This window comes from Cervus elaphus, chromosome 9 (genome assembly GCF_910594005.1).
Source record: "Cervus elaphus chromosome 9, mCerEla1.1, whole genome shotgun sequence".
NCBI classification, from domain to species: Eukaryota; Metazoa; Chordata; class Mammalia; order Artiodactyla; family Cervidae; genus Cervus; species Cervus elaphus.
The window spans coordinates 80,593,251-80,619,057 of record NC_057823.1 but is presented as its reverse complement, the minus strand read 5'-3'; the positions used below and the strand labels follow the sequence as shown (position 1 = coordinate 80,619,057).

Here is a 25,807-nt window from a genome sequence, read left to right as displayed (position 1 = left end):
CGTCTAGAGGCAGAGTCAGCTACAGAACAAAAGAATAAAACAGGGCTATGCAAACATCAGTCGTGTTGGCCAGCCAGTGCTACTCAAACATTAACCTGACGAAGGACCACTGGGGATCTTGTCAAAATGCAGTCTCGGGGGTCTGAGGTGGAGCCTGAGAGTCTGCGTTTCTAACCAGCTCCCAGGAGATGCTGGTGTGCTGGTCCACAGTCCCCACTTCCAGGAGCACGAGTCAGGGTCACGCAAATGAATGGGAACTTGTCACAAGGGGGATGAGGCCAAAAGCGGGGCTCAGAATGGAGCATGTGCTCAGAGAGTAACCGCTGGGTCCCCGAACTGCCACAGCACTCCAAAAAATGGACTCTGGGGGTTCTGAGCAAGAACAGTCTCGGGGTGCCAGCAGCCTCACCTGAGTGGACAGCTCCCGTGGGGGCACATGACCCCTGAGCCCTGATGCGGTCTCCTGTAACCAGATGAGCCCAGTTCAAGGCCGGCTCTGTCATCTTCCCAAATCACTGTCTCGCAAGAATCTGAGCTGGGGACATGGAGTCAGCTGTGGTTGCTGAGGTGAAGAATTACGAGACTGGCTGGCGCTGCGAAGGTCATGCGGGTCACCTGCAAGCTAATGCTGTGATGATGTCATGACTGTTAGCATTCTTAAGTAATTATTCCGGGTCTTGCTCTGGGCTGTGTGTCCTAAATAAGAGAATCCGTGCTGTAATTCTCACAATAACCCTCACAATGAATGGCAGTCCAATAGCATGAGCTCTGGGGCCAGAGAGCCCGAGTTTGAATCTTAGCCTTGCGACATTCTAGCTGTGTGACCTCGGGCAAATTACTTATCCTCTCTGTGCCTCCATATCCTCATCTATAAAGAAGATAGTAATAGTACTTCCCTCAGAATGTTAGTGTAACAGTTAATTGAGTTAATAAATGTAAAGCGCTTAGAGCGGGGCTTGGCACTCAATGAAATCTGGGCTATTATTTTATTACTCTTAGCCTTATTTGTGTAGAGGAAACTGAGGCTCACAGAGATTAAGTAGCTTGCCTGGGCGTCACACAGCAAGTTCGAAGCAGAACTAATTAATAACGTGGTTTATGAATGTATGGACAAACTTTAGGTCTGTATAGTCTGTATAAAGGTCTCAGGAGGTAGCAGAAACCATGACTTCGGGGGCGGGGGGGCAACAGGAGGGAATAGAGAGGCATGTATAGAGACGCTGTTTTTCACGGACACCACCTGTAGCTCCTGCCAGTCCAGCGGTGGGGGTTGCCATGACCTTTCTTAAATTCCAATGAAACCGCAAATCTCACAGTAGCCTCTTTCCTAGAGCCATGTCATGTGGGCCTCTGTTGCTTTTTGACTAGAACAGGCGTGACTAAAGTAGATCCCCTCCAGCAGAGCAGCCAGGGGAGATGACAGATGATGAAGACTTCGAGAAGCAAGTGGTGTCCCAAGTGGCCAGTGAGGGAGGTGGCCCTTCAAAGGACAAGGTGGGCGTGGTTTCCATGGCCACCAGCGGGTGGGGAGGTGGGGTTTCAATAGACACAGGTGGGGGTGGCTTTGATGGGCCCCAGTGGGCAAAGCCATTGGTTGAGTCAGAGACTGGATTCAACTTTAGATCCGTGGCAGTTTGAAGTGCTTGTCTGGGCAGAGAAGTGATATCCAGCAGGAAACTGGAAATGGGCACCTGAGGTTTCACTGCACAGGAGGTGGTTGAAGGCTTGGGGACACAGGCCACCACTCGGGAGAAGCTAAGGGATGAGAAAGACCGCCGGTAAAGGCAGAAGTTGGCAACACCGCTAGATGCTACAGGGAGGTCAAGGAAGATGACATGCACGTCGTCTGGTGACACTTCTGGAGCTTTGATCAGACTGAAGACTTGAAGACTTACTCTTGGAAAGAGAATACCTGAGCACTAGAAACGTCCATAGATGCCTGAAGAAAGGAAGAGATGTCTTGGATGTGAGGGCCGAGAAGCAGGCCAGGTCATGGGGAGAGGCTGAAGGGATTCTAGTCCTGGTTGGGTCTCCAGAATGATTTGGGACAAGTCTGTTGATCATCGCTTCTTAAACTTAGGATGGTATCAAAGGTTCATCAACAGAGGAATAAAGAAAATGTGATATACACGTACAATGGATTACCACTCAGCCATAAAAAAGAATGAAATTTTGCTATACGCAGCAACATGGATGAACTTTGAGGGCACTATGCTAAGTGAAATAAGTCAGACAAGGAAAGAATGATGATATCACTCACATGTGAAATCTAAAAAAAATACAACAAACTAGTGAATAAAACCAAAAAGAAGCAGACTCACAGATATAGAGAATAAACTAGTAGTTACCAATGGGGAGAGGGAGGAGGAGAGGGACAATATAGGAGGCGAGGGTTAGTAGGAGGTTAGGGGACCATATGAAATCATATGTGTGAAACTTTTGAAAGTTGTAAAGCACTACAGAATTGAAAGAATCTTTCATTCAAAAACAAAAGAAAGGAAAAAAAAACACCTCTTGTTGCCACTACAGTGAGTGCCATGATCTTCGGAATAGAATTAAGAAAACTCAGTTGAAGAGGTCGCATGGTCATCACTATAGATGAATAGCGATCCATCTTTCTTTTTTTTTACTTAAAGCTAAAAGCAAACAGTTTTTCTGACTACAGAACTTTTAAATTCTATAACTTGACGTGTGGAGTCATTTACAAGGCCTATTATTTTTGAACACAGCATCCTCTTTATTTCCCCAATCTGTAAGGATTTGGTTCATGCCCTCATTATGTGTCTGTAAGCTTCATGATGTCTGTCTGTGGTCACTGCTGTACCTGCTTCTTAGCACCGTTCTCACCAGGAATGAAACACACCAAGGCAATGCATTCTTTTTTGTTTGTTTGTTTTTTTGTTTTTTTTTTTGGCAATGCATTCTTTGCTCTCAATTCTAGCCAACATGCAACAGAAGTGGAAAGTAATTTGTGCATGGCTGGAGCCACTTCAGACCTGAGACGACCCAACTGACTTCTAGGGAACCCCAAACAAACATCCTGACGGATGTGCCACTGGGCAAGCAAGAATGCTGCAGTCCAAGTCCATAGGCCCTTCAGATACCAAAGTGTCCAGGTAAATTTGATTCCTGATAAGTCTTTTACGCCGAAGTAACAAGAGATGGGGCTCCCTTGACCACAACGGTCTGTGAAGAAGGTGAAGCAAAGATGCTGATCACCACCAGGGACAGGGGAATGTCAGCTGAATCTTGATGCAAAGATGTCAAGTGACGATGACACCTGGAGCGAGAAGTGCAGAGGCCCTGCTTGGACAATAAGTATTTGGGGGGACTTCCCTGATGGTCCAGTGGCTAAGACTCCATGCTCCCAATTCAGGGGGCCCAAGTTAGATCCCTAGTCAGGGAACTAGATCCCACATGCCACAACTAAGACACAAATATATAAATAAATATTTTAAAAAAGAAACACGTGTTTAGGGGTTGACATAAAAATGTTCTCAGGATGATGACCACCTCAACGGGCTGCATCTACCTGTACTTGGAAGGCTCTTCAACCCTGGCCAGATTTTGCCGGCGACCACCCACAAAATACCTTACGGCATTCTGGCTACAAATGTTTGGCCAGTAGTTTCCAGACTTCAGGGGGCAGCAGAGTCCCCTAGGGTGCTTCTTGAAAGACAGCTCTCAGGGCTCCCAACCATCCCCCACCCCCCACCAGAGTGTCTGATTAGTATGTCCAAGATGGGATAGGAGAGTCTGCAGATCTAATAAGTTCCCAGGTGAAGCTGATGTCCTGGCTGGGGACCACATTTTGAGAACCACTCAGGCCTGGTGACCAGTAAGGAGGCTGAAGAAACACCCAGGTCCTCCACTAGCAGCTGGCAAATATTTGTTTCATATCAGCAGTGGGAATAAACCACTCAGGTTGGTTTGAAATGTTTTGAGTTATTAAGATACCCCTCCCAGTCTTTGTTGACCAGGAAGATGTGTATATGCTTAAGTATGATCCTTTTTTTTCCAGAGAAATGAGAAATGGCTTATATCCAAAAAAATCCTGGTGCTCAAAATACATGAACTGAGCAGAAACTACCAAAGTATAGATAAAGCTAGCAAGGAGACCTTAATCACCGCACTTAGAACTATACGGACGGTGACCTTGAATTTGATTCTGACCAAGCCTACGAGGTAGGTTCTAATGTATTCCCATCTTGTAAATGAAGAAACTGAGGCTCAGGAGGCTTTAAGGGGCTTAACCAAGATTGGTGAACTAGCCAGTGACAAGGCTGAGATGGACAGTCCAAGTCATGGTCAAGGGGAACAGCAATGGGCAAGGCCTCCCTAGAGGATTCTGTTGGGTGCGGGACCTTGCCTCTTCCTAGACTTGGGATAGGAGAGCTGCTTGGCACAGGTACCCTGGCTCAGCCCAGGGAGGAACAGGGAAGACTGTTCCCTCTGCTCCTCTCTGTGACCATGGATACGTGACTCCACACATTCTTGGATAAACAGAATGTCCTCCCTGGATCTGCTCAGCCCTCTCGCTTCCCTGTGCTGTATTTCACAACGTGGGAGAAAACCCTACTGGACTGTGCCACCACTGAGGCTTCGGGTCAGCAAAAGAACGAGAAGAGAACTGCTCGTAGCATCATAGGGATGCAGGTAAACAGGGCTTGCTCCTGAAGTCACTTCCTTTAGCCCACTTAGCATAAAAAAGAGGGCCAAGCTACCTCATCTGCCTTCTTTGGTTCCCTGTTTTTGAAACAGGGATTGAGATGGTGCTCCCCTACTCTCCCCACTTCCAGGTTACTGTTGAGGAGTCAATAAATCAACTGTTTGTGGTGTGCAAAGCACAGGGCACAAACCAGCAATATCACCCATTGGAAACTCAAATTTCCGGGCCCCTTAGCAGCAGTAAAGAATCGGCCTGCAATGCAGAAGACGCAGGTTTGATCCCTGGGTCAGGAAGACCCCTGGAGAAGGAAATGGCAACCCACTCCACTATTCTTGTCTGAGAAGTCCCATGGACAGAGGAGCCTGGCGGGATATAGTCCATGGAGTTGCAAAAGAGTCAAACATGACCTGGTGACTAAACAACAGCTGACTCAAACTAGGGGCAGCAGTGGGAGCAGAGAGGTGGGATTGGGGTTAACAAGTCCTTGAGGTGATTCTGATGCTTCCCAAGTGTGACGATCACTGCTCTAGAATGTAAACTCCATGAGGACAGGATTTTTGTTGGCTTAATCACTTGCTGAATCCCCATTGCTGGAACAATGCCCAGCATATTTCAGATACTCTATCCATTTACAGGCGCTCCATAAATATTTTTAAACTGAGTCCAAATGAAACAGGAGAGGAAAGAAACCAAGGTTCAGAGAGCCTGGGATTTCTATTTGCACAGCTTGATGACTATTTCTCACTAATTTGTAGTAAATGTTATGAGTTGGAGATGGTCTTGTGTTACCCTTGCATTCCTAGCACTTAGCCAGGTGACCAGCTCATCCTCATTGGCTCTCGGTAACACTCTATCTATGGAAGGCACAAAGGTCTCTCAGATCCAAATCTAAGCTCACACCACAACTACCAACTGGTGTCTAAGACAGGGTCCTCCCTCCATCTACCCAAGATGGGTCAAATTCTAGCAAATACCAAGCCCCTGGTCATAATGTAATTTACCTGTTTAACTGTTTGCCCATCTCCCTCACCCGAGGGTACACCCCATTGTAGCAGGGACTTTGCTCTGATCCTCGGCTAGGGCAACGGGGCCAGAAGCCCAGTAGGCACTCAATAAATACTTGCTGAATGAATGGCCAACCCCAGGCTGGGTGGGACGCGATAAATACCAATGCCCTTCTGTACCACCTCCAAGCAGATTCTCAAACGGCTCTTCAGCAGGGCACGGGGAAGCCCCAGTGAAGGACAAGGATATCAAAGCAGTTATCAATGAATTCCAGAGATGCTGCCCGCCCCCCGCCACCCCCCCAGCAGCCGTTTTTGCTCAGCTATGACCACTGCAATTCATTACCCCTACCTTACACACCGCCCTAGTGCCAGCTCCCTGGCAAGAGTCACTTCACTCCAGAAATTCCAAAGAAGGGCTTGTCTCTGATAAGACCAGGGGGAAAAGAATTTATTGGTTTATTTATACAGTGAGTGCCCCAAGGTGGTTTGCAAACTCTGATGTCAACGTGGCTCAAGTGAACCCTGGTTCAGCAGGAAGAAACTTGAATTGGAAAGGAGGCGACAATGGTTCTTGTTCCCCTACCAAGGCAAAGAAGGGTAAACTCGCCTATCTAGTCCCAGCTCCCATGTGAAAATCTGGTGTGCAGCAGGCACTGGGTAAGACCTGCCTTTCCTCTCCCCATAACCCTCGGGGGTAGGTAAGCCCTCCTCTTACCTGTGGTTTACACAATTGAGAAGGGATTTGTTCAAGGTGACCTACTACCTGGAAATGACAGAGGCAGACTTGACTTAATAGCCTCTGGAGATCCTTATGGAGACCTTATCCACTGCAGGGAACTGTATGATATGTCAAACCAGCATTGGGCTGGAGCCGCACATTTTCCTCCATAGTGATATATGCTAATATACGCTAATAGGTATATATGCTAATAGGCATGTTATCTCTGTAGTTAAAAAGGTCCCTTTACCTTTGCTCTCCTCCCCTCTTCCCTTCTTCTCTCCAAATGCACTGAAAAGGTTGCAGCGGTCCAAAAAGTAAGGCTCTGTAATCAGACAGACCTAGATTCAGATTCCAATTCTGCCCCTTTCTACCTGTGCAACCTTGAATTTGTCCCTTGGCCATTCTTAACCTCAGTTTCCCCATTAAGTCAGAAAAATACTATGCGCAAAAGACTGTGCTTGGCACATGCCAGGTACTAGATAAAGATGACTAAATATAACCATTATCATCGTGATTGCCAGGGGCCAGTTACGGTTCTCACTGTGACATAAACGCAGGTGGAAGAAATTCCTGGGCTGCACAGTGCCGCACTCACAGAGCCCTAACTATCCAAGAAAAGCCACTTCAGATGCAGGATCAGAAGGCTGTCCCAGGATCATCTCATCCGAACAGCCACCTGATGCCCGGATCTTGATATTTTATCCTTCCTAGTCAGGCACCAGTCAGCGGATCCTAAGGGCAGCCCAGAGACAAACCCAACAAGTGACTGCCCCTGGGCAAGGAGGAAGCCAGCCTGGGGACAGCCGGGCTGCCATCAGACTGGGCCCAGCAACAGCAGGCAGCCGGCTGGGGAAAGTCAGCAGCTGCCGTTGGCCTGGTGTCCTGGCTGCCAGAGAGTGATGAATGGAGCAGGGGAAGAAAAAAAGCCAACAAAGGTGTCCCTAATCTTGATGCAACTTCATTTTTTTTTCCTGGCCGACCATTGAAGGAGAACTTAAGCCTCGGTCCTTTTTCTTTGGCAGACATTTGAAACTGAAAGATCCCGTTTCTTTGCAATGGTGAGATGTCATGGGTAGAAGCACTGAAGAAGCGATGGGGGTGGGGGTGGTGGTGAAGGGACGTAACCCACTGCACTAGTCCTTTTTTTCCCCCCTCTCTGCTCTCTTCTCCACCCCCTCTCCCTGGTCCAGCATCTTTATAGAATGTTCTATGTTCTTCCCACACAACAGTGAATGCACCCCCCACCCCCCCCACCCCCCACCCCAGCCCCGGCCCCGTTATTTTGGCAGGAGATTTGCTGCTCAGGAGCCAGAGGCTTAATGGCCCGCTGGTGAAGGTTAAATAACAAAACGCCACTGTATCCAGTTTCTGAGTTTTCTCTTCTTTTATCTCAGTCTGAAACAGGGATCCAGGGCAGCTGAGAAGCTTGTCAGCAGCAGCAACCAGAGCCTCTAGCTGTTCCACCTAAGGGTGTGCGGCTGACTGGCTGGCCCCTCTGTGCTGGGAGAGGCAGGGCATGTATTTTTCGCCCGGACTCAGCCCCTATCCAGCCCTCCACCCTGTCCAAGTGGAAGCACAAGGAGATGCTACCCAGGCCATTTCTCCAAGGGAAGGGGGCTTCTCCTATCCTGGGCCCCTCACTGAGCTGGGGGCAGATCCTCATTGCCTGAAGGCAGAACGTGGCCGGAGAGAAAGCTCCAGGCGCACTCAGCATGGACAGGCGAGTGCCGTGAAGTTGGCACCCTTGCAGATGCGGCCAAAACCTGACAGAGGCTTCTGCAGCAGCAGGCCGGCCACCTTCCACCTCCCACTTATTCTAGCCTCGTCTCTCCTTATGTGCACCTGAGCTTGGCGTTCCAACCTTCCCAGTAACTAAGGCAACCTGACTCTCTTTCCTTCAACAGGGCCGTGTTGCTCGGCTCCCCTGACTCCCAGGGGAGTGGGGAATCAGGTCAGTTTGGTGAGGCCAAAAGCAGGAGGGGCGGTAACAGCGAGGAGCTGCCTTAGTGGTTTACTAAATCCCTGGCTTGGTAAAAATGCTTGGGAGCATTTACCCAAGCAATTTGGGAATGGCTTTGAACTCTCCACATACTGCATCCTTCAGAGTTTCCCTGCCTCCGTCTCTGTTCCCTGCCTCCCTCCCAGAGCTCTGGTTGGCTGGCTGCTCCCAGAGGGTAGCCTTTGTGCCCGCTGGTCTCCCAAGCCACCATGTGGATTTCACTGGCTTTTCTGATCAAGCCTCCTTGCCAGCATCTTTCCCTGAGATCCACAGCAGGCTGGCCTCATTTTAGGAGTGAATGGTAACCTTCCAGCCCAGTTTGTCCACAGAGCAGTTGGAGTCCTAAAATGGCTACAATAAGGAGGGCATGGCAGCCCCTCCAGTATTCCTGCCTGGAAAAGTCCCCATGGACAGAGGAGCCTGGTGGGCTACAGCCCACAAGTTGGCAAAGAGTCGGACACGACTGAGCGACTAAGCACACAGCACCATCCGAGTGTGGATTCAGGAGTTCAAACACCTGGGCTCCAACACTGGGTGCATCACCTCGTGGTGGGGACCTTGAGCAAATATAAATTCGTAACCTTTCTAAGTCTCTGTTTCCTTATCTGAAGATGGAGAGAGTAACACTATTTACCTTACATGATTGGCAAAAGGATTAAATGAGATCATAATATAAGACACTTTGCGTGCAGCTCAGAGTACATATTAACATTTATCATTATTCATTTGTGGGTTCCAAAGCCTCTTACTTCTTCCAGTTAGCTAGACTAGTGCCTTTTAACCTTATTTCTTTCTTAATGAATGACATAAGATACTCCCATGCACTGCAGATGCCCATGAGACGTGTAGATCATAAATTCAGGCCTTGGAAGGAGAAGAAAAGCCCTCTCATAATTGTAAAGGCCCAAATAAAGGTATTAGTGGATCATTAAGAGCAGAAGCATGGAGAATAGAGGCTTTGGGTAAATTCCCTGGCAGGCTGGTTATAATTCCCGCTTAAGAAAGCATGTCAGAATGTAAATTGGTGGAAAGTGACATTAGTCTGACAATAATCTTAAATCTATTTAAATTGATTATAAAAATAGTAGTGCACTTCCAATTGCTGTACTTTGCTCGACACATAACACATTCCTATGACACGACTCACACATGATTGTGACGCTATGAAAGAAACTTGCTGGTCATCAGCACAGCCAAAAAGGATTACAGAGAATAAACCACAACCATAAAATACTCTCAAATTATTACAGTGGATGAGGAGAAACTGGGTCTGATTTTCAAGGAAAAGTTTACATAAGAGAAAGAAGAAAGGAGGCCTTTCCCTGGTAGCTCAGTTGGTAAAGAATCCACCTGCAATGCAGGAGACCCTGGTTCAATTCCTGGGTCAGGAAGATCCCCGGGAGAAGGGACAGGCTACCCACTCCAGTATTCTTGGGCTTCCCTTGTGGTTCAGCTGGTAAAGAATCTGCCTGCAACGCGGGAGACCTGGGTTCGATCCCTGGGTTGGGAAGATCCCCTAGAGGAGGGAAAGGTTACCCACTCCAGTATTCCGGCCTGGAGAATTCCATGGGCTGTATGGTCCACGGGGTCACAAAGAGTCAGACACGACTTAGCGACTTTCATTTTTCACCAGAGACTCAGGGTTGACATTTGCTGTGTGACCTGGGACAAGGCATTGGTTTCAGTTTCATCAAGTGAAATGAGAGGGCTAGACATGACCAGAAAGGTCCATACTAGTTGCAAACTGCTACAGAGCTGGAGGCTATTGATATTTCTCCTGGCAATCTTGATTCCAGGTTGTGCTTCATCCAGCCTGGCATTTCACATGATGTATTCTGCACATACGTTAAATAAGCAGGGTAACAATATACAGCCTTGATGTACTCCTTTCCCGATTTGGAACCTCAGATACGCAGATGACACCACCCTTATGGCAGAAAGCGAAGAGGAACTAAAGAGTCTCTTGATGAAAGTGAAAGAGGAGAGTGAAAAAGTTGGCTTAAAACTCAACATTCAGAAAACTAAGATCATGGCATCCAGTCCCATCACTTCATAGCAGATAGATGGAGAAACAATGGAAACAGTGAGAGACTTCATATTTTGGGGCTCCAAAATCACTGCAGATGTCAGCTATGAAATTAAAAGATGCTTGCTCCTTGGAAGAAAAACTATGACCAACCTAGACAGCATTTTAAAAAGCAGAGACATTACTTTACCAACAAAGGTCTGTCTAGTCAAAGCTATGGTTTTTCCAGTAGTCATGTATGGATGTGAGAGTTGGACTATAAAGAAAGCTGAGTGCTGAAGAATTGATGCTTTGGAACTGTGGTGTTGGAGAAGACTCTTGAGAGTTCCTTGGACTGCAAGGAGATCCAACCAGTCCATCCTAAAGGAGATCAGTCCTGGGTGTTCACTGGAAGGACTGATGTTGAAGTGAAACTCCAATACTTTGGCCACCTGATGCAAAGAACTGACTCATTGGAAAAGACCCTGATGCTGGGAAAGATTGAAGGTGGGAGGAGGAGGGGACAACAGAGATGGCTGGATGGCATCACTGACTGGATGGACATGAGTTTGAATAAGCTCCGGGAGTTGGTGATGGACAGGGAAGCCTGGCGTGCTGCAGTCCATGGGGTCGTAAAGAGTCAGACACGACTGAGTGACTGAACTGATCTGAACAGAACTGGATGGGGACTTGGTCTCCATTTGACTCAAGTATTTTCTAGGTGAAAGTGTTAGTCGCTTAGTCAGTCTGACTCTTTGTGACCCCATTGACTGGGCTCCTCTGTCCATGGGATTTCCCAGGCAAGAATACTGGAATGGGTTGCCTTTCCCTTCTTCAGGGGATCTTCCCCACTCTGGAAGATCCTGTACTGTAGGCAGATTCTTTACTGACCTCCTTGTAAAAGCTAAAAGATTTGACATTCCCAAGTGTCTACTGTTACATGACGCTCTATGATAGTTTCCCTGCCCAATTTAACTTATTTCATGCTCATAATGCCTCTTGACAGCTCATGTATACCATCCCATCCTAAAGAAGACAAAACTGAGGCTCAGAGAGAATACATAACTTATCAAGGTCACTCAGGTAATAAGCAGCAGATCAAAGATGTCAGGATTCAAAGACTCTTTCCATTTTCTTTTGTTTTTTAATTTTATCTGTTTATTTTTGGTCCCGCCACGTGGCTTGTGGGACCTTAGTTCCCCAGTCAGGGATTGAACCCACAATCCCTGCGGGGGACATGCATAATCTTAACCACTGGACCACCAGGGAAGTCCCCTCTTTCCATTTTCTACACTGCTCTCTGAATAACTGGCCTGGCCACACCAGAATGGCAGCAGGTAAGTGAAATCATGCCTGTCCGGGCTCCATTCCCCAAGGGTGAATTCCTTAGGCAGTAGAGCAGAGGTTTTGATTCTGCAAGGGATTCCAGGCAGCTGAGTGGCCAGAAATGTGGGTTCTGAGTCGACACGCCTGGCATTCACATCTCAGCTCCTCAGAAGCTGAGTGGTTTTCTCCAAATTTAGGCCCCCTAAGCCCCGAGCTTTCTCAGGTAGATAATCTACTCCCAGGGTTGTTAGGGGGATTAAAAGAAATCCTCCATGTAAAGTGCTCAGCAGACTGCCTGAATACAGTCAGGGCTCAATCATTATGTCTCAGCTAAACAGGAGGGCATACAGGTAGTGATGAGCAGTTTCTAAGCTAATCCATGGCAGGGGTTATGACTCTGGGGTCGGTAAACCCCCTGAAAAGATGTGCCAAAAGCCCTGCTCATGCTTTTCTTCGAGAAACGTCCTTAACCTCTGTTGGAAGCTTCTAAGGGTCTGTGACCAGAAGGAGATTAAGATCTTTTGCCTGCTGTAAAGCCCAACATCTTACACTGTGAATTGTTCCTGTAATAACAGGGTTGGCAAAAATTCCTCTGCATATCATGAGAGAAGTTGCTGGGTTCTCTCAACAAGGCCTGCCAGCCACGTGGGCCTCCAGCCCTGATCACACAGACGCAGAGACTGTTCCCACAGAGCTCCCAGGTGAAGAAAGTCTGAACACATTCCCCCCCTCGCCCCCACCCCCCCCCCCCCACACCAAGGAGCAGGAATTAGGCTTCAGGAACCTTCTCTGGCAGCGCCAGTTCCAACAATCCATTCTTCCTCGGAGAACAATCAGTGCGTTTGTTGTTGCATACCACTAAGTTAAATACACCCGGAGTGCTGGCCCTTGGCTGGAAGCTTCCAGAAGCATCTGTGGTTATTCTGCTGAAGGGGTACTGCTCCGTGGCCAGATCGGCAGCACCTGATTCCCCACGGACCTGGCACCTTCTCTAAGACCAGCCCGACCTCGGGAGGAGCCCGCGGAGCTTGGCGGAGCCTTTGGCCCAGTCGGCAGGGCCCCGAGCTGCCCACTGGTCCCTCTCTGGTTGTTGGGACAACCGTCCTCAGGAATTTCGGCCTCCCAGTCTTCCCCTGGGTGAGAAGGGGAGAGAGTTGGCAAGGCTGGCTGCCTGGCTGCTCTTCCAACCCCCTGGTGAAAGGGGAAGCTGAAAACTGGATTCCCTACCCCCAGCAGCCTCCATGGCGGACAGCACACAAAACAGCTCAGGCCGGAGGGAGGAATGTGCCAAGACATTCTTCAGGGTTGGTAACCCGAGACGCTATTTTGTTCTCGGTGGCTAAGAAATCACTTTTCTAACTGAAGGACCATTTGACTTACTTCTTTTAAATTCAGGGGAATGGGCAGGCATATCTCCTTGATTCAGATAAGAAAAAAAAAAACGACAAATGCATGCACACACAGACATACAGACAAACACACACCCAGCAGAATCTTTTTTCTTTTACGTGATATTTGGTGTCATAGCATTAACCAGCTGCAGAGATGCAACCACCCTAATTTCTGCCCCCCCCCCCCCCCCCCAGACCCCACCACCTCAAAGAATCTGGCTCTTTTTTAGCTTTCCTCAATTTTTTTCCTCCTCCTTACAGCTCCCTCACCTTTCTGCCTACTGCCCTCCTCCCAATTCTGCCATGGAATCAGGGGGGATAAGGTGAGGCCAAACCCGAGTCCATGAGATCATATCTGAGAACTGGCAGGGGGCCTCAGAGACCATCTCATCAACTTTCACCTCTCACCAAAGAAGTGCTTGCACCTCAGAGAGGTCAGGAGATTTGCCTGAGGCCACACAGATAGGGTGAGAAGGTCGACCTCCCTTCTGGGGTGTGCGGGAGGGAATTCCAGGGAGGCAGAGGTGGACACCCTCTGTTCAGCTGTTTCCCCAAATATTCAAAGTTGGCTCACTGCAAGAGTGAGCTCAGAAGCCCTCAGCATCCCAAGATCAGGGGCCCCACTCCAGGCCAGTGCAGGTGGGCTGACCGGAGATACAAAGGCACAGCGTAAAACCAGTGAACAGCAAGGCAGAGAAAGTGAGCAGTTCATTAAGCACCAGTTATACGTTTTTAATTCCTCTCCATTGCTTGCCAATCTGCCTAAAAACATAGGCTGCGGAGGCCTGTTGCTGGGGCCGTGGACTGGCCACAGGAGTGAATTCAAATAGAAAGGCACTCCCCCCCACCCCCCACCATTGTACTTTTTAAAGGTTCCTTTCTCTTTGAAGCAATAGATATTGCTAGTTTCCCATTTGCAAAAGTGGCTAAAAAGAATTCAGATTGGGTAGATTCAGTGTCAAGTATTAAGTCAGCAATAACAAGTGATATAGCAAAAAAGGTGGTCTACATAATACTGAAACTTGGGAAATTATGCCGTAGCCAAGTCAGTTTTCCAAGGAAGCTATACTGAGTGCCCTCTTCCAAGGGTAAAGAATGACCGCTGCTTAAGCAGCTTTCTGCAGCTGTGTTATCCTCTCAGTGCCCCAGAGAAGTTCCCAGATACAGGACCTGGGGTGAGTTAGCAATGCCCTCGACATTCAACTGCTGACAGCACACTGGACTCCATAGCGGCGGGGATCTAAATGGGGGAAGACACACAAACTTGAACTTGTGTCTGTTTTAGGCAAAGACAAGGGACTGTGGAGGCGAGAACTTCAGAGCTGGTAAAGAATTTGGCAAAAGGCAGAGTGGTGGTGAGAAGGTCAAACCCCCAAGCACATCCCACCTCCGGATCCCAAAGTTTGTCTCATGTTTGAAAATGGGAGCTGGGCCCTGATTGTCCATATCCCTTCCACTTTCAAGAGTTCCACTATTACCCTTTCCCTTCCAAGCAAATCATTTGTCTGACAAACAGGCAAATTGAGGCTCAGAGGTTAAACAGCTTGCCCATGGGACACTGAGCTCTTCAGCATTAAAAATGTCTCTTTCGGATTAAATTGATGAGACATTCAGCATAGTACTGAACTCAGAGGCGACACCCAGTCTGTGTTGAATGAATGAACCAAAGTGCTCACAGAAACTATGAGCAATCTCAGCTCACATTTTCTTTCTTGCTTTTTCTTTTTCTCAACTCTCATCTTGATTACACACCCCATCCTAGACTTCTGGAACCTCCATTCCCACCCCACAAGATGAAGCAGCCAAACAATTCAACTTCATTGCTTTACAAGCACCTGACACCCAAGGTCACAATTACCAGGTGAAAATTCCACATTCCTGGGACACTGACCACAGAGATGACAGAAAAGGACAACCAGCCGTCCCAGAGGGTGGTCCTCGACACCCTGCCCCCAAGATATTCAAGGAGAGAGGGTGCTGTGCAAAAGAAAAAAATGCCAAGCAGTCAAAACCAGGAGAAAGTCTGGATGCTAAGAGCCACACCAGCCATCTCACACTCCACCTGCCTCAGCAAAAAAAAAAAAAAATTCCGGTGCTCCAACCGGCGTGGGGCCCACCAAGGTCAGGACGCGATGGTGCAGGATTGAGGAACCCCGGTCCTCAGAGGAAAGGAAGGCGGGGAGGAGAAGAGGCGATGGGCAGGGCTTTGCGGCGGCCTCTCACCTCCATCTACATCCTAACAGCTTCCAAGTTGCCGTGAGATTCCTGGAGAACCAGTCTCCCCGATCAGCCCTCCCCCGCTCCTTCCTCTCCTTCCCACAGTCGGCCTCCCGGCCCCCAGAATGCCGCTGCGCCCCATCACTCCGAGCCTGGGAGGCACCTGTCAAAAATCACACTCCGGGCTGCCTTCCCCAGCACGCAGTGTCCTTCCTCCAGCAGCCTCCCGCTGAGTCCTGGGTGCCTACCACCCCCTCCAAACCAGATGCTTTCCCATCCCCCGCTTCTCCCCCCCACCCCACCCCATCCTGTGCTGGGGAAAGCCTCCCCGGGAAGCCCCAGCATCACTCGGCTAGATCGCTCCCCCAACCCCCGCCCGACCTAACTAAGGGGGAGGGGGGACGGCGGGAGGCGGGGCTAGAGCTTAAGGTCAAAACTCCCGGCAGGTGCCGGCGGGGGGCTGAGTCCTCCCTCAGAGGATGGCGCGGGGTGAGGGGGTAGCCTGGACCAACTCACCGGCCGACCCCTCCTCCCAGCAGCTCACCCGGCAGGAGCCAGCGATCCGGAAGGGCACGGGGGGTGGGGGGCACACTGAAGACAGCGCAAGAGGCTCGCAGAGCTCCCAGGGGTCCCCCGCCACGTCCCGGCTGGTGGCCCCTGGGGCAGGAGCGGGGTGGGGGGTTCACACGGGGTCCTACCTGTCCCGCGGGTCGATCCAGCTGGTGGTGCGGCTCGTGTGGTCTATGTAGTAGACCTTGCCGTCGAAGTCGCGCGCCTCCTCCCAGCCCTCCGGCAGGGGCAGCTCCGGCCGGGGCATCTTCTCGAGCACGGCCCGCGCTCCCCCATGCAGCTCCCGGCCGCCACGGGGGCCCCCCGGCTCAGCGGCTCTGGCCGGCTCCTCTCGGCTCGGGCGGCCGCCGAGGCACCATGATCGGGGTGGTGGGGAGGGAAGGTGGCGTCCGCGGACTGGGGGCCCCTAGTGAGGGCCGGCCGGGGTGGCGGCGCTGTCCATGCGGCCCTGCGGCCCCGGCCCGGCGCCTCCCGCTCCTCCCGCCGCCGGCCTCTCACGCTGCCATGTGCGCCCGCAGCGGCGCGGTGCGGGCCCGGGTGCGCGCCCGGCCGGCGGGGCAGAGCGAGCCGAGCGCAGCTGCCGCCTGTCCTCCTCCGCGGCGCGCGGCGCCCTGCAGCCTCCACGCCGCCGCCTCTCGCTCCCCCAAGCCGGGTGCTGTCCCCGCTCTCCCTCCGCCGTTCAGCGCTCTCTCGGTTTGCGACTCCTGCCTGCGCCAGGTGCGGCTCGGGCCGTGCAGGTAACCGCGCTGCCCCGGAAACTGGAGGCGGAGCGCCGGGCGCCAGGGTTCCCGCGTCCCCTCCCCGCGCCCAGCGCCGCGAGGGCGGGTCCTAGGGCCCGAGACGCGCCCCCTCGTGGGACAGTCCCAACCGCCGGCCGCCCCTTCGCGGCTTCTGCCGGGAGGAATGGGAGCCCGCCCTTTACCTGGGTCCCGGACCCAGGCTGGGGCCCCGGGCGGCGCGAGCCAGCCCCGCTCTGCCTCGGCTTCCCGGCGCTCCGGGCTGTCTCCACCCCAAGTGGCCGGGCTCTTGGCACAGGTGTCCGCAATCTTATAACTCCCGGCTTCTCTCTTGTAGAATCAGGAGTCAGGCAAGAAGTGGTTAAATGGAAACATTCTTGCAAATCGGGGAACATAAGTTTTCCAGGATCTCTGATCCCTTCCCCCAACACACACACCATCTGTCTCCCTCTTATTCTATTCTTTCCGCGCGTTGTTTCACCCATCCCCCCACCTCTCTTACTTGCAAGTGTAGCTGGCTCTTCCCTGGGTCCCTAAAATGAGGAGTGCTAGGCATCTCCCACCCCCAAACCCCAAAGACCTCCAGTGGGTGTCGGGGAGGCACTTTGTAATAGTAATGATGATGTTGTTCGTTAAATTGAATAGGTAACCTGTCCTAGGCAGCCTCTCCTGCCTTCTTCGAGATATTAGTTGATCTGTCATGGCTTTGGGGGGGGGGGCGGGGGCGGGGTAGGGGTTATAAAAAAGGAAGCAAACAAAGCAAAATTCCATGTTGAAAAAATGAGAAATTTTAAAAGTCAATATTTCTTGAGAAATTAAAGATTTGTAATTATTTAATTACAGTTAAGAATCAGCTGTCTGTGTCTCCTGAATGTCTTTAACTGTTTTCTTTCTTTTTTTTTTTTTTGCCCTGGATGTATAGCAGGGAGCTGGACTGGAGGGATGAAGCCCAGCCTGCTGGACCCTTCGTCTGGGTCCCACAGTCTCCCAGAGGAGCCAGCGTCCTGTGCTGATGGGCCAGGGAGTGCCGAACACAGGGGAGAAGCCCACGTTTGTGGTCTCCTCTGCTCTTAGTACAGAAGACCTGTTGTGGCAGCTTCTTACCTCCAGATGCCTTCTGCTAAGCCAGTTACTTCCCTAAGGCCAGGCCCATGGGCTCAGTATTTGACCTTTCCCTCCCTCCCTCATTCCATAGATGCCATGCACAAAAGTCCAGAAACACAGACCTCAGGCTGGCCTCAGAATACCTAGAAGTAGGAGTTCACCCTCCTACTTCTTCTGGGGAGATTCCCACTGCCCTCTACAACTCACTCCTCAACTTAACTGGGTGTAAAATACTACCATTAATGATGAGGGTAATGCATGCATGCCACTGGGTGCAAAATACTCCCATTAGTGATGAGGGCAATGCATGCGTGCATGCATGAGGTCGCTCAGTCGTGTCCAACTCTTTGCAACCACATGGACTGTAGCCTACCAGACTCCTCCATCCATGGAATTTTCCAGGCAAGAGAACTGGATTGGGTTGCCATTTCCTTCTCCAGGGGATCTTCCCAACCCAGGGATCGAATTCAGGTCTCCCACATTGCAGGCTTTACCATCTGAGCCACCAGGGAAGCCCCGATGAGGGCAATAGCTCAGAATTAAAGCCAACATGGTGCTAGCTGCTTCACAAGAATGATCTCACGTAAGCTCACACCACCACTCTGGAATAAGGAATACTACTTATTATACCCATTTCACTGATGAGAAAGCCGAGGCTCCAAGATGCTATATTGTTGACCAGGGATACAAAGCTAATAAGTGAACCTAGGTCTGACTTCAGTACTCATGCTCTCCACCATTAACCTATTCTTTCTTTCTATTTAATTACTCTGAAACTCCTGATCCTACCCAGGGTCTGGATCTGGAATATTACAGATGCTGATGACTGTTTGTCTCTTTGGATGCTTGCTTTGTCATTATTGGGCTGAAAAGCTAAAGCTCTGGGATCAGTCTGTTTGGGTCTTAAACCCTCCCTCTTTTCTAACTGTGTGACCTTGAGTAACTTGATCAAATTTTCAGTCTTAGGTCTGAAACACACCATAATCATATAGACTCTGTAGGGCTTGTTGTAAGGGCTACAGATCAGAAATGTAGGGGGCTTGACACTTCACAGTATGCCATCATCTCAGGGTTCTCCTTGGGGTACATACAGAACACCATGTACTCATGTGAAACTGAAGTATTTTCTGTGTCAAACACAAGCCCATGTCCTTTCCCCTCCTGAAAATTGTGTGTGTGTATGTGTGTGTTTGACAAGCTTCCTAATTCCTGCTTTCATTTTCTGTCTTGTTTTGCAACCAAGACTTCCCACGGCTGATGTTGGTAGTGAAGGGAAAACCCCTTTTAGACCTCCAAATCCAACTTTCTTGCCTAAGCCCTGGAGTTTCCACATGACTTGTTCCTGCAGATCTTTTAACCTGAGCTGGAAAGTAGGAAATCGAGACCAGAGCAGGAATGGACTCCTGAAAGCCTTCCTCTGTCTGCCTTACCTCCATCTGCCCTCCCCCACCGTCCCCCCCCCCCAGCCAGAACAGAAGAATCCTAGGTTATCTCTCAGAAGCTGCAAGAAGGGTGAGGTAATAAAACAGATGACTGTCTGCCCCATGTGATGGTGGGTGAATCATCCCCAGGCATTCTTTGAGGCTGAGGACAAACGTGAAAAGGATTAAAGGTAAAAACCAGCTCAGCCACGTGATAGGGCAAATTGGACATTATTCTACAGGTGAATGAACTGCAGGAATCTGAAGCGAAGACGAGAAGCCCAGCCTTCCTCCTGGGGCTGCGTGAGCCTGCCCAGGAAGTTGGAGGCACAGTCAGTTGTTGGAGCCAAGCAGAAGTGGCCACAGGATAACCCTCTCTTGGTTTGCTTTCACAGCCAGGTTGCCCATTGGACACACCTGAGCCTAAAACAGATGGTCTTGTATTTTTTTTGGTTTTGTTTTTTTAAGACACCCACTAAAATCCTTTCCCCCACTGCAGCAGCAAAGGAGAACACACACTCATTTCAGAGAATTTCAGAGCGGCCGGGTAACATATTTTATGAAGACGGTAAGGAGAAGAAATTAGCTTAGGAGAAAAAAAAGGGGAGCAGAAATACCAGCAGTACTTTCCTGTTAGCATCGACATTCTTCAAGGAAATGGAAGAAACCTCTGCGGAGATTTTTTTTTTTCTGACTCCATGACTGTTCTCCCTACATCATGCTCTCCCTCCTACGCACCCTGCGGGATGCACAGTTGCATTTCTCTGATGGAGCCGATAATGTGCCCTTTCTTTAGTCATGCATTATGTGCGATTCATAATTGGGCCCATGACTATTTTCTTTCAATAATGGGAAAACAAGTCGTAAGCCAGGGAAAATTAGGGTGCAGGAAACCTTGGCAATATGAGAGCTGAGACAGAAGTGGAGATAAATAGAGACCTATTTATCTCTAGGTCGTCAGTGTTTAAGGCTTCCCAGTTGGCGCAGTTGGTTAAGAACCTGCCTGCCAATGCAGGAGACTCAAGAGATGTGGGTTCAATCCCTGGTTTGGAGAAGGACATGACAACCCACTCCAGTATTCTATCCCATGGTCAAAGGAGCCTGGTGGCCTACAGTCCATGGGGTTGCAAAGAATCAGACATGACTGAAGTGACTGAGCACACACATCAGTGTTTAATAGCTTGAAAATACATCAAAATAAGTCTAGCATAGTCGATTCATTTTACAGATTAATGGAGTGTCTTTGAATACTGACTCATTGCCCTGGTTTCTTATTAGTCCCATTTTACAGATGTGTAAACTGAGATTCGAGAGGCGAAGTGACTTTCCTCTAGTGACACAGTAAATAATAGAGCCAAGAGTCCAACTCAGTTCCTCCCAGTTGAGTTTTTACTTCTGAACTCAGGGCGGTGTGTGCTCCAGAATGTCAACGAAGAAGGGACTTCAGGTCATAAACAGTCTAGTTGGAACGGGGGCAGAGAGCAGCCAGGAGACTACTAGTCTCTGCTTTCACTCAGATTGCATATCTGTTGGAGGTGGGAGAGGGCACCCTGAGGTCATAGCTGAGTTTACAATGAAAGGGCAGAGTTGAGGTGGGGGCTCTGAATTCCAAGCTGAAGACAGACCAACCTGGTTCTCAGCCTCCAGCAATGTGTCAACAAGACCCACCTGGGGTTTAGATAGCTGGGGTTTTAACAGAGGTGCTGACTCTGTGGAAGGCGGGGCACTTTGCTCCCTATGCAGCCTGCCTCCCTACCTCCCTGCCTTTTTCTTGCTGCTTCATTCATTAGCTGAACTGGATTTCTTCCCGATGGGAGGTTATCCTGGGGCCACCAGGAGAGGTTTCCACTCTCCCATCCCAGAGGCCTCTGTGTCCTGGGGGCTGGGAGCTGTTGTGTCTTTCACCAATGAGAAAATGAATTATGCACCATAGGAGGAGGTGGAGATGAAATCTCAGTTTCAAGGGCGAGGGTGTGGAGAGGAGAAAGAAAGAGTGTGAACAGAGGGACGGAGTTCCTGCAAAGCAGTGCTTTCCTCCACCCCCACCCCAACCTCTGAAGAGGAGCCCTGGTGGGAAACAGGAGTGGGGGTGCAAGCGCAATAACCAACAGGCTGGCTGAAAGAAGCCTCTCTTGGGTATTTATAGGACTTGCATCGCCATGGTACCCAGGCACTTATAGTCCACCCCAACTGCTATTGGTAAAGAACCTGCCTGGCGTTGCAGGAGACGAAAGAGACATGGGTTCAGTCCCTGGTTTGGGTAGATCCCCCTGGAGGAGGACCTGGCAACCCACTCCAGTATTCCTGCCTGGAGAATCCCCATGGACAGAGGAACCTGGCGTGTTATGGTCCATGGGCTCGCACAGAGGTTGACCGAATCGACTTAGCCTGAAGCACAACTGCTTAGAGACTGGTGGAGTGAAGTACTCTGTACCTGTCCACTGCTCAAGGTTCGATACCTCATTCTCAGAATTCTAGATGAGCAAACAGACTGAATTTTATAAGATACTATCAGGAAGAATATAGGGTTGGGACCTAAGCCCAGATAACCTGCCTGAACAGGGTGGCTGGGTGGAGTGGTGGAAAATACATGCGCAGGAAAGAAATATCTGTTTGTGCAATGTGGCTCTGCATCATGGTGGACGTGTGACTCTGGGTATGAGACAGTACCTTTTTGGGCCTCGGTTTTCTCATCTGTGAAATGAGAGCCACTGTACCTACCTCCCCGTCAACTAAATGAAGTGATGCAAATAAAGTGTTAGCTCAGCCCCCGAAACATAGGAGTTCATTTAAAGGTACGTCCCTTCCCTCCTCAGCTATTTATTCATTCACTCAACAAGACTCTTGTCTGAAAAAAAAAAAAAATTAAAAAAAAAAAAAGACTCTTGTCTGTCAATTGTAACAGACAATGGGTCAAGCCCTCAGGACAGAGGGTGGTTTTTGGTCTTAGAGTACAGTTTAGTATCCCTGGTATATAGAGATAAACAAATCAACAAACAAATATTTGCCTATTGAGATGATAAGAAGAAGACAGCATGCTATGAAAAAATATAGCATGGTCGGGTGGGTGTTGGGCTTCCCTCATAGCTCAGTTGGTAAAGAATCCGCCTGCAATGCAGGAGCTGCTGCTGCTGCTAAGTTGCTTCAGGCGTGTCCGACTCTGCGACCCCATAGACGGCAGCCCACAGGCTCCCCCATCCCTGGGATTCTCCAGGCAAGAACACTGGAGTGGGTTGCCATTTCCTTCTCCAATGCATTAAAGTGAAAAGTGAAAGTGAAGTTGCTCAGTCGTGTCCGACTCACAGCGACGCCATGGACTGCAGCCTACCAGGCTCCTCCATCCATGGGATTTTCCAGACAAGTGTACTGGAGTGGGGTGCCATTGCCTTCTCCAGCAATGCAGGAGACCCGGGTTCAATTTCCTGTGTCGAGAAGGTCTCCTGGGGAAGGGATAGGCTACTCACTCCAGTATTCTTGGGCTTCCCTTGTGGCTCAGCTGGTAAAAAATCTGCCTGCAATGCAGAAGACTCTGGGTTCCATCCCTGAGTTGGAAAGATCCCCTGGAGAAAGGAAAGGCTACCCACTCCAGTATTCTGGCCTGGAGAATTGCATGGACTGTATAGTCCATGGGGTCGCAAAGAGTCAGACACGACTGATCAACTTTCACTTTCTTTCTTTCAGGCGGTTGTTAGTGGAAAATCTACTTTAAATATGCCCAGAGGAGAAGGCCTTTCTGAGGAAGTGATATTTAAGCAGGCTTCCCTGGTGGCGCTGGCAGTAAAGAATCCGCCTGCCAATGCAGAAGACAAAAGAGACACAGGTTCGATCCGTGGGTAGGGAAGATTCCCTGAAGGAAAGCATGGCAGCCCACTCCAGTATTCTCGCCTGGAAAATCTCATGGACAGAGGAGCCTGGTAGCAATAGCCCATGGGATCACACAGAGTCAGACACCTGAAGTCACTTAGCACACACTCACACTGATGTAGCTGGCAATGTAAACGGGCAAAGAACGTGCATTCCTGGTTAAGGGAGCAGCAGATAGAAAGCATGCAAAGATTTGGTGTGTTCAACACATCAAAAGAATCCTGTTTCTATTCCTCTGTAAACCATGGGAAGTTGTTTTTCTTGAGGGATTCGAGCTAGTGGGTGGTTGCCCTAAAATCTTACAAGGTTCTCTGACTCCAATCACGTGTCTTCCTGCACTGTCATTGACATCCTGATTCAGGCTAAACAGAGTCCCTGCTCCCTGGTCCATGTTCTTCAGCTGCAGAAGCCTCTAAAAGTTGAAGACAGCCTAGTAAAGGTTGGGTACTTTGCTTTCTCTGTCTTTACTTTTAGACGTTGTTATATATCATGATGTGAATTGGAACAGGGTTGGGGTAGAGGGACAGTTATCTTCTTTGACATTTACAAATCAGCTTTTTGAAGCTGTAGTTTGATGATTCCCATCAAAGACCCTTTACCCCTGCAATGCAAGATGGATTCTTAACCACTGGACCACCAGGGAAGTCCCTCCACTCTGCCCTTGAACCCAGCCACTGAGCTTTTCATTTCAGTTGTAATAAGTTGTTTAGTTCAAATGTTTCCATTTGGTTCTCCTTTATGTCATTTGTTTCTTTGCTGAGATTTTCTGTTTCCATGCTGAGGGTGTTTCTCCATTTTTGTCAAGTGTGTTGATAAATAACTCATTGAAGCATTTTTATCATGGCTGCTCTAAACTCTTTGTTGGATAATTCTAAATCTCTTTGTTGTTGTTGTTAGGGGTGGGGGTTGATCTATTGACCACTTTTTTTTTTTTTTTTTTCCACTCAATTTGAGGTCTTCCTGGTTCTTGGTATGATGAATGATTTTTGACTGAAACCAGGATATTTTTACATGTTCTGAGACACTGAATCTTATACAAACCGGTTTTAGTTGGTTTGTTCTGATACCATTCCAGCAGGGGAATGAAGGGTGGGGGGGAGGGGTACCTTGTTACTGCCAGGTAGAGGTGGTAGTCATGGTACCCACTTGGGCCTTGTTGACACCTGGAGGTGGGGGGGTCCACACTGCTCACGGGCCTTCTCTAACGTCATCCAGGGGAATGTTGGGCACCTCATCACAGTCTCTTGAGGGTGAAAGTTTAGAGTCCCTAAACTTTCAGCCTTTGCCTATGTAAGTGAAAGTGTGCCCACATTTTTTTCCCCTCATGGTATTTAGCTAGAGTAGGGTGGCTATTGTCTGAAAGTTTTTTGTCTGCTAGTCTACCTCTTTTTTAGGTCTTAGCTAGAGAGAGCAGGCTTTTGCTGAACTTACTTTTGTTGGGACCGTTGATGTTTGTGGGTTTCCATTTCTCTAGCATCCAGTCTAGGATATGTAGCAAAAAGAAAGCCCAGAGAACTCCCCACCATACCATTCATCAGATCCTGAGGTCCCTAGCCATCTGCCTTCCTCTCTGCACTTTCAGAGTCTTCTTGGGTTTTGTGTATAACATCCAAAGTTTTTCTTGGTTTCACTTAGTGGGAGGAATAGGAAGAAGTATGCCTACTGCATCATCCTGGAAGCAGAAGTTCATTGTTTACTCTGAGCCAACAAAACCCAGTGTATCTAAGCTGGAATTCACTTTTTCTCAAGCCAGCATCTCTTCCTCCTGTTGCTCCTCCACTCTGTCTCCTTATCGCCATTCACGTTCCTCACAGCTATCTAATACTAAACCGAGGATCCTGCCTTCATGGCCTCCCTTATGTCGCTTCCTTCCTTATTAATGTGCGCCCTGGTCCAGATCCTTTTATCTGATTCTTGTCATTTTAATGGTCTCTTAACTGATCTCACGATTGGTACTATCATCCGTCTTTACCATTTCCGTGTAGCTACTCATCTTACTTTTTTAAAATTTATTTTAGTCTTAAAAAAATTTTTATTTAGTTATTAATTTGGCTGTACTGGGTCTTAGTTGCAACATGCAGGATCTTCTCGTCGTGACAAGCGGGATCTATTTCCTTGACCCAGGATGGGATCAGACCTGGGACCCCTGTGTTGGAAGCTTAGAGTCTCAGCACTGGACCACCGGGGAAGTCCCCCTCTTCATCTTTCTAAAGCACCTGTCCCCAGGGGCTTCCCTGGTGACTCGGTAGTAAAGAATCCACCTGCCAATGCAGGAGACACGGGTTTAATCCCAGGTCTGGGACGACCTCAGCCACAGGCTGAGGAGCAACTCAGCTTGTGTGCCACAACTCCTGAAGTGTGTGCGCCTAGAATCCGTGCTTCCCAAGAGAAGCTACTGCAATGAGAAGCCCACATATCGCAACTAGAGGGTAGGCCCTGCTCACCGCAACTAGAGAAAAGCCACGTAGGAACAAAGACCCAGCACAGCCAAAAATACAATAAATAAATTATTAAAGCAAGTGTCCATAGGTGCATTCTTCAGAGTCAAACTAAAAAATAGTCTGGGAGCAAATGAATTTGGGAAATACTGACTTTAATAAAGAGATTTCTTTACTATGAGACTTCTCGGCGCTCTCAGTGTACCTACATCTGGGGTAAATAGTCAAGAAAACGACAGAGTATATGAATGGCCTAAACTTATTTGACTAAAACATATTTTTGCTTCCTGAGGCATCTCTGGAACACAATGTTTATAAAGCAGGGGAATGCAAACTTT

At 49.2% G+C, this 25,807-nt stretch overlaps 1 protein-coding gene across 1 annotated transcript in view; it reads right to left on the bottom strand.

Annotated features, from left to right (window-relative positions):
- The window catches only part of WWC1 (WW and C2 domain containing 1), a 156,439-nt gene extending 140,192 nt beyond the window's left edge, over positions 1–16,247 (bottom strand). The window contains exon 1 of the mRNA XM_043913493.1: positions 16,034–16,247. Within this exon, the coding sequence (XP_043769428.1) occupies positions 16,034–16,152 (119 nt within the window). The 5' untranslated portion in view covers positions 16,153–16,247. The remainder of the gene's footprint in view (positions 1–16,033) is intronic.
- Positions 16,248–25,807: the final 9,560 nt, after the last annotated feature.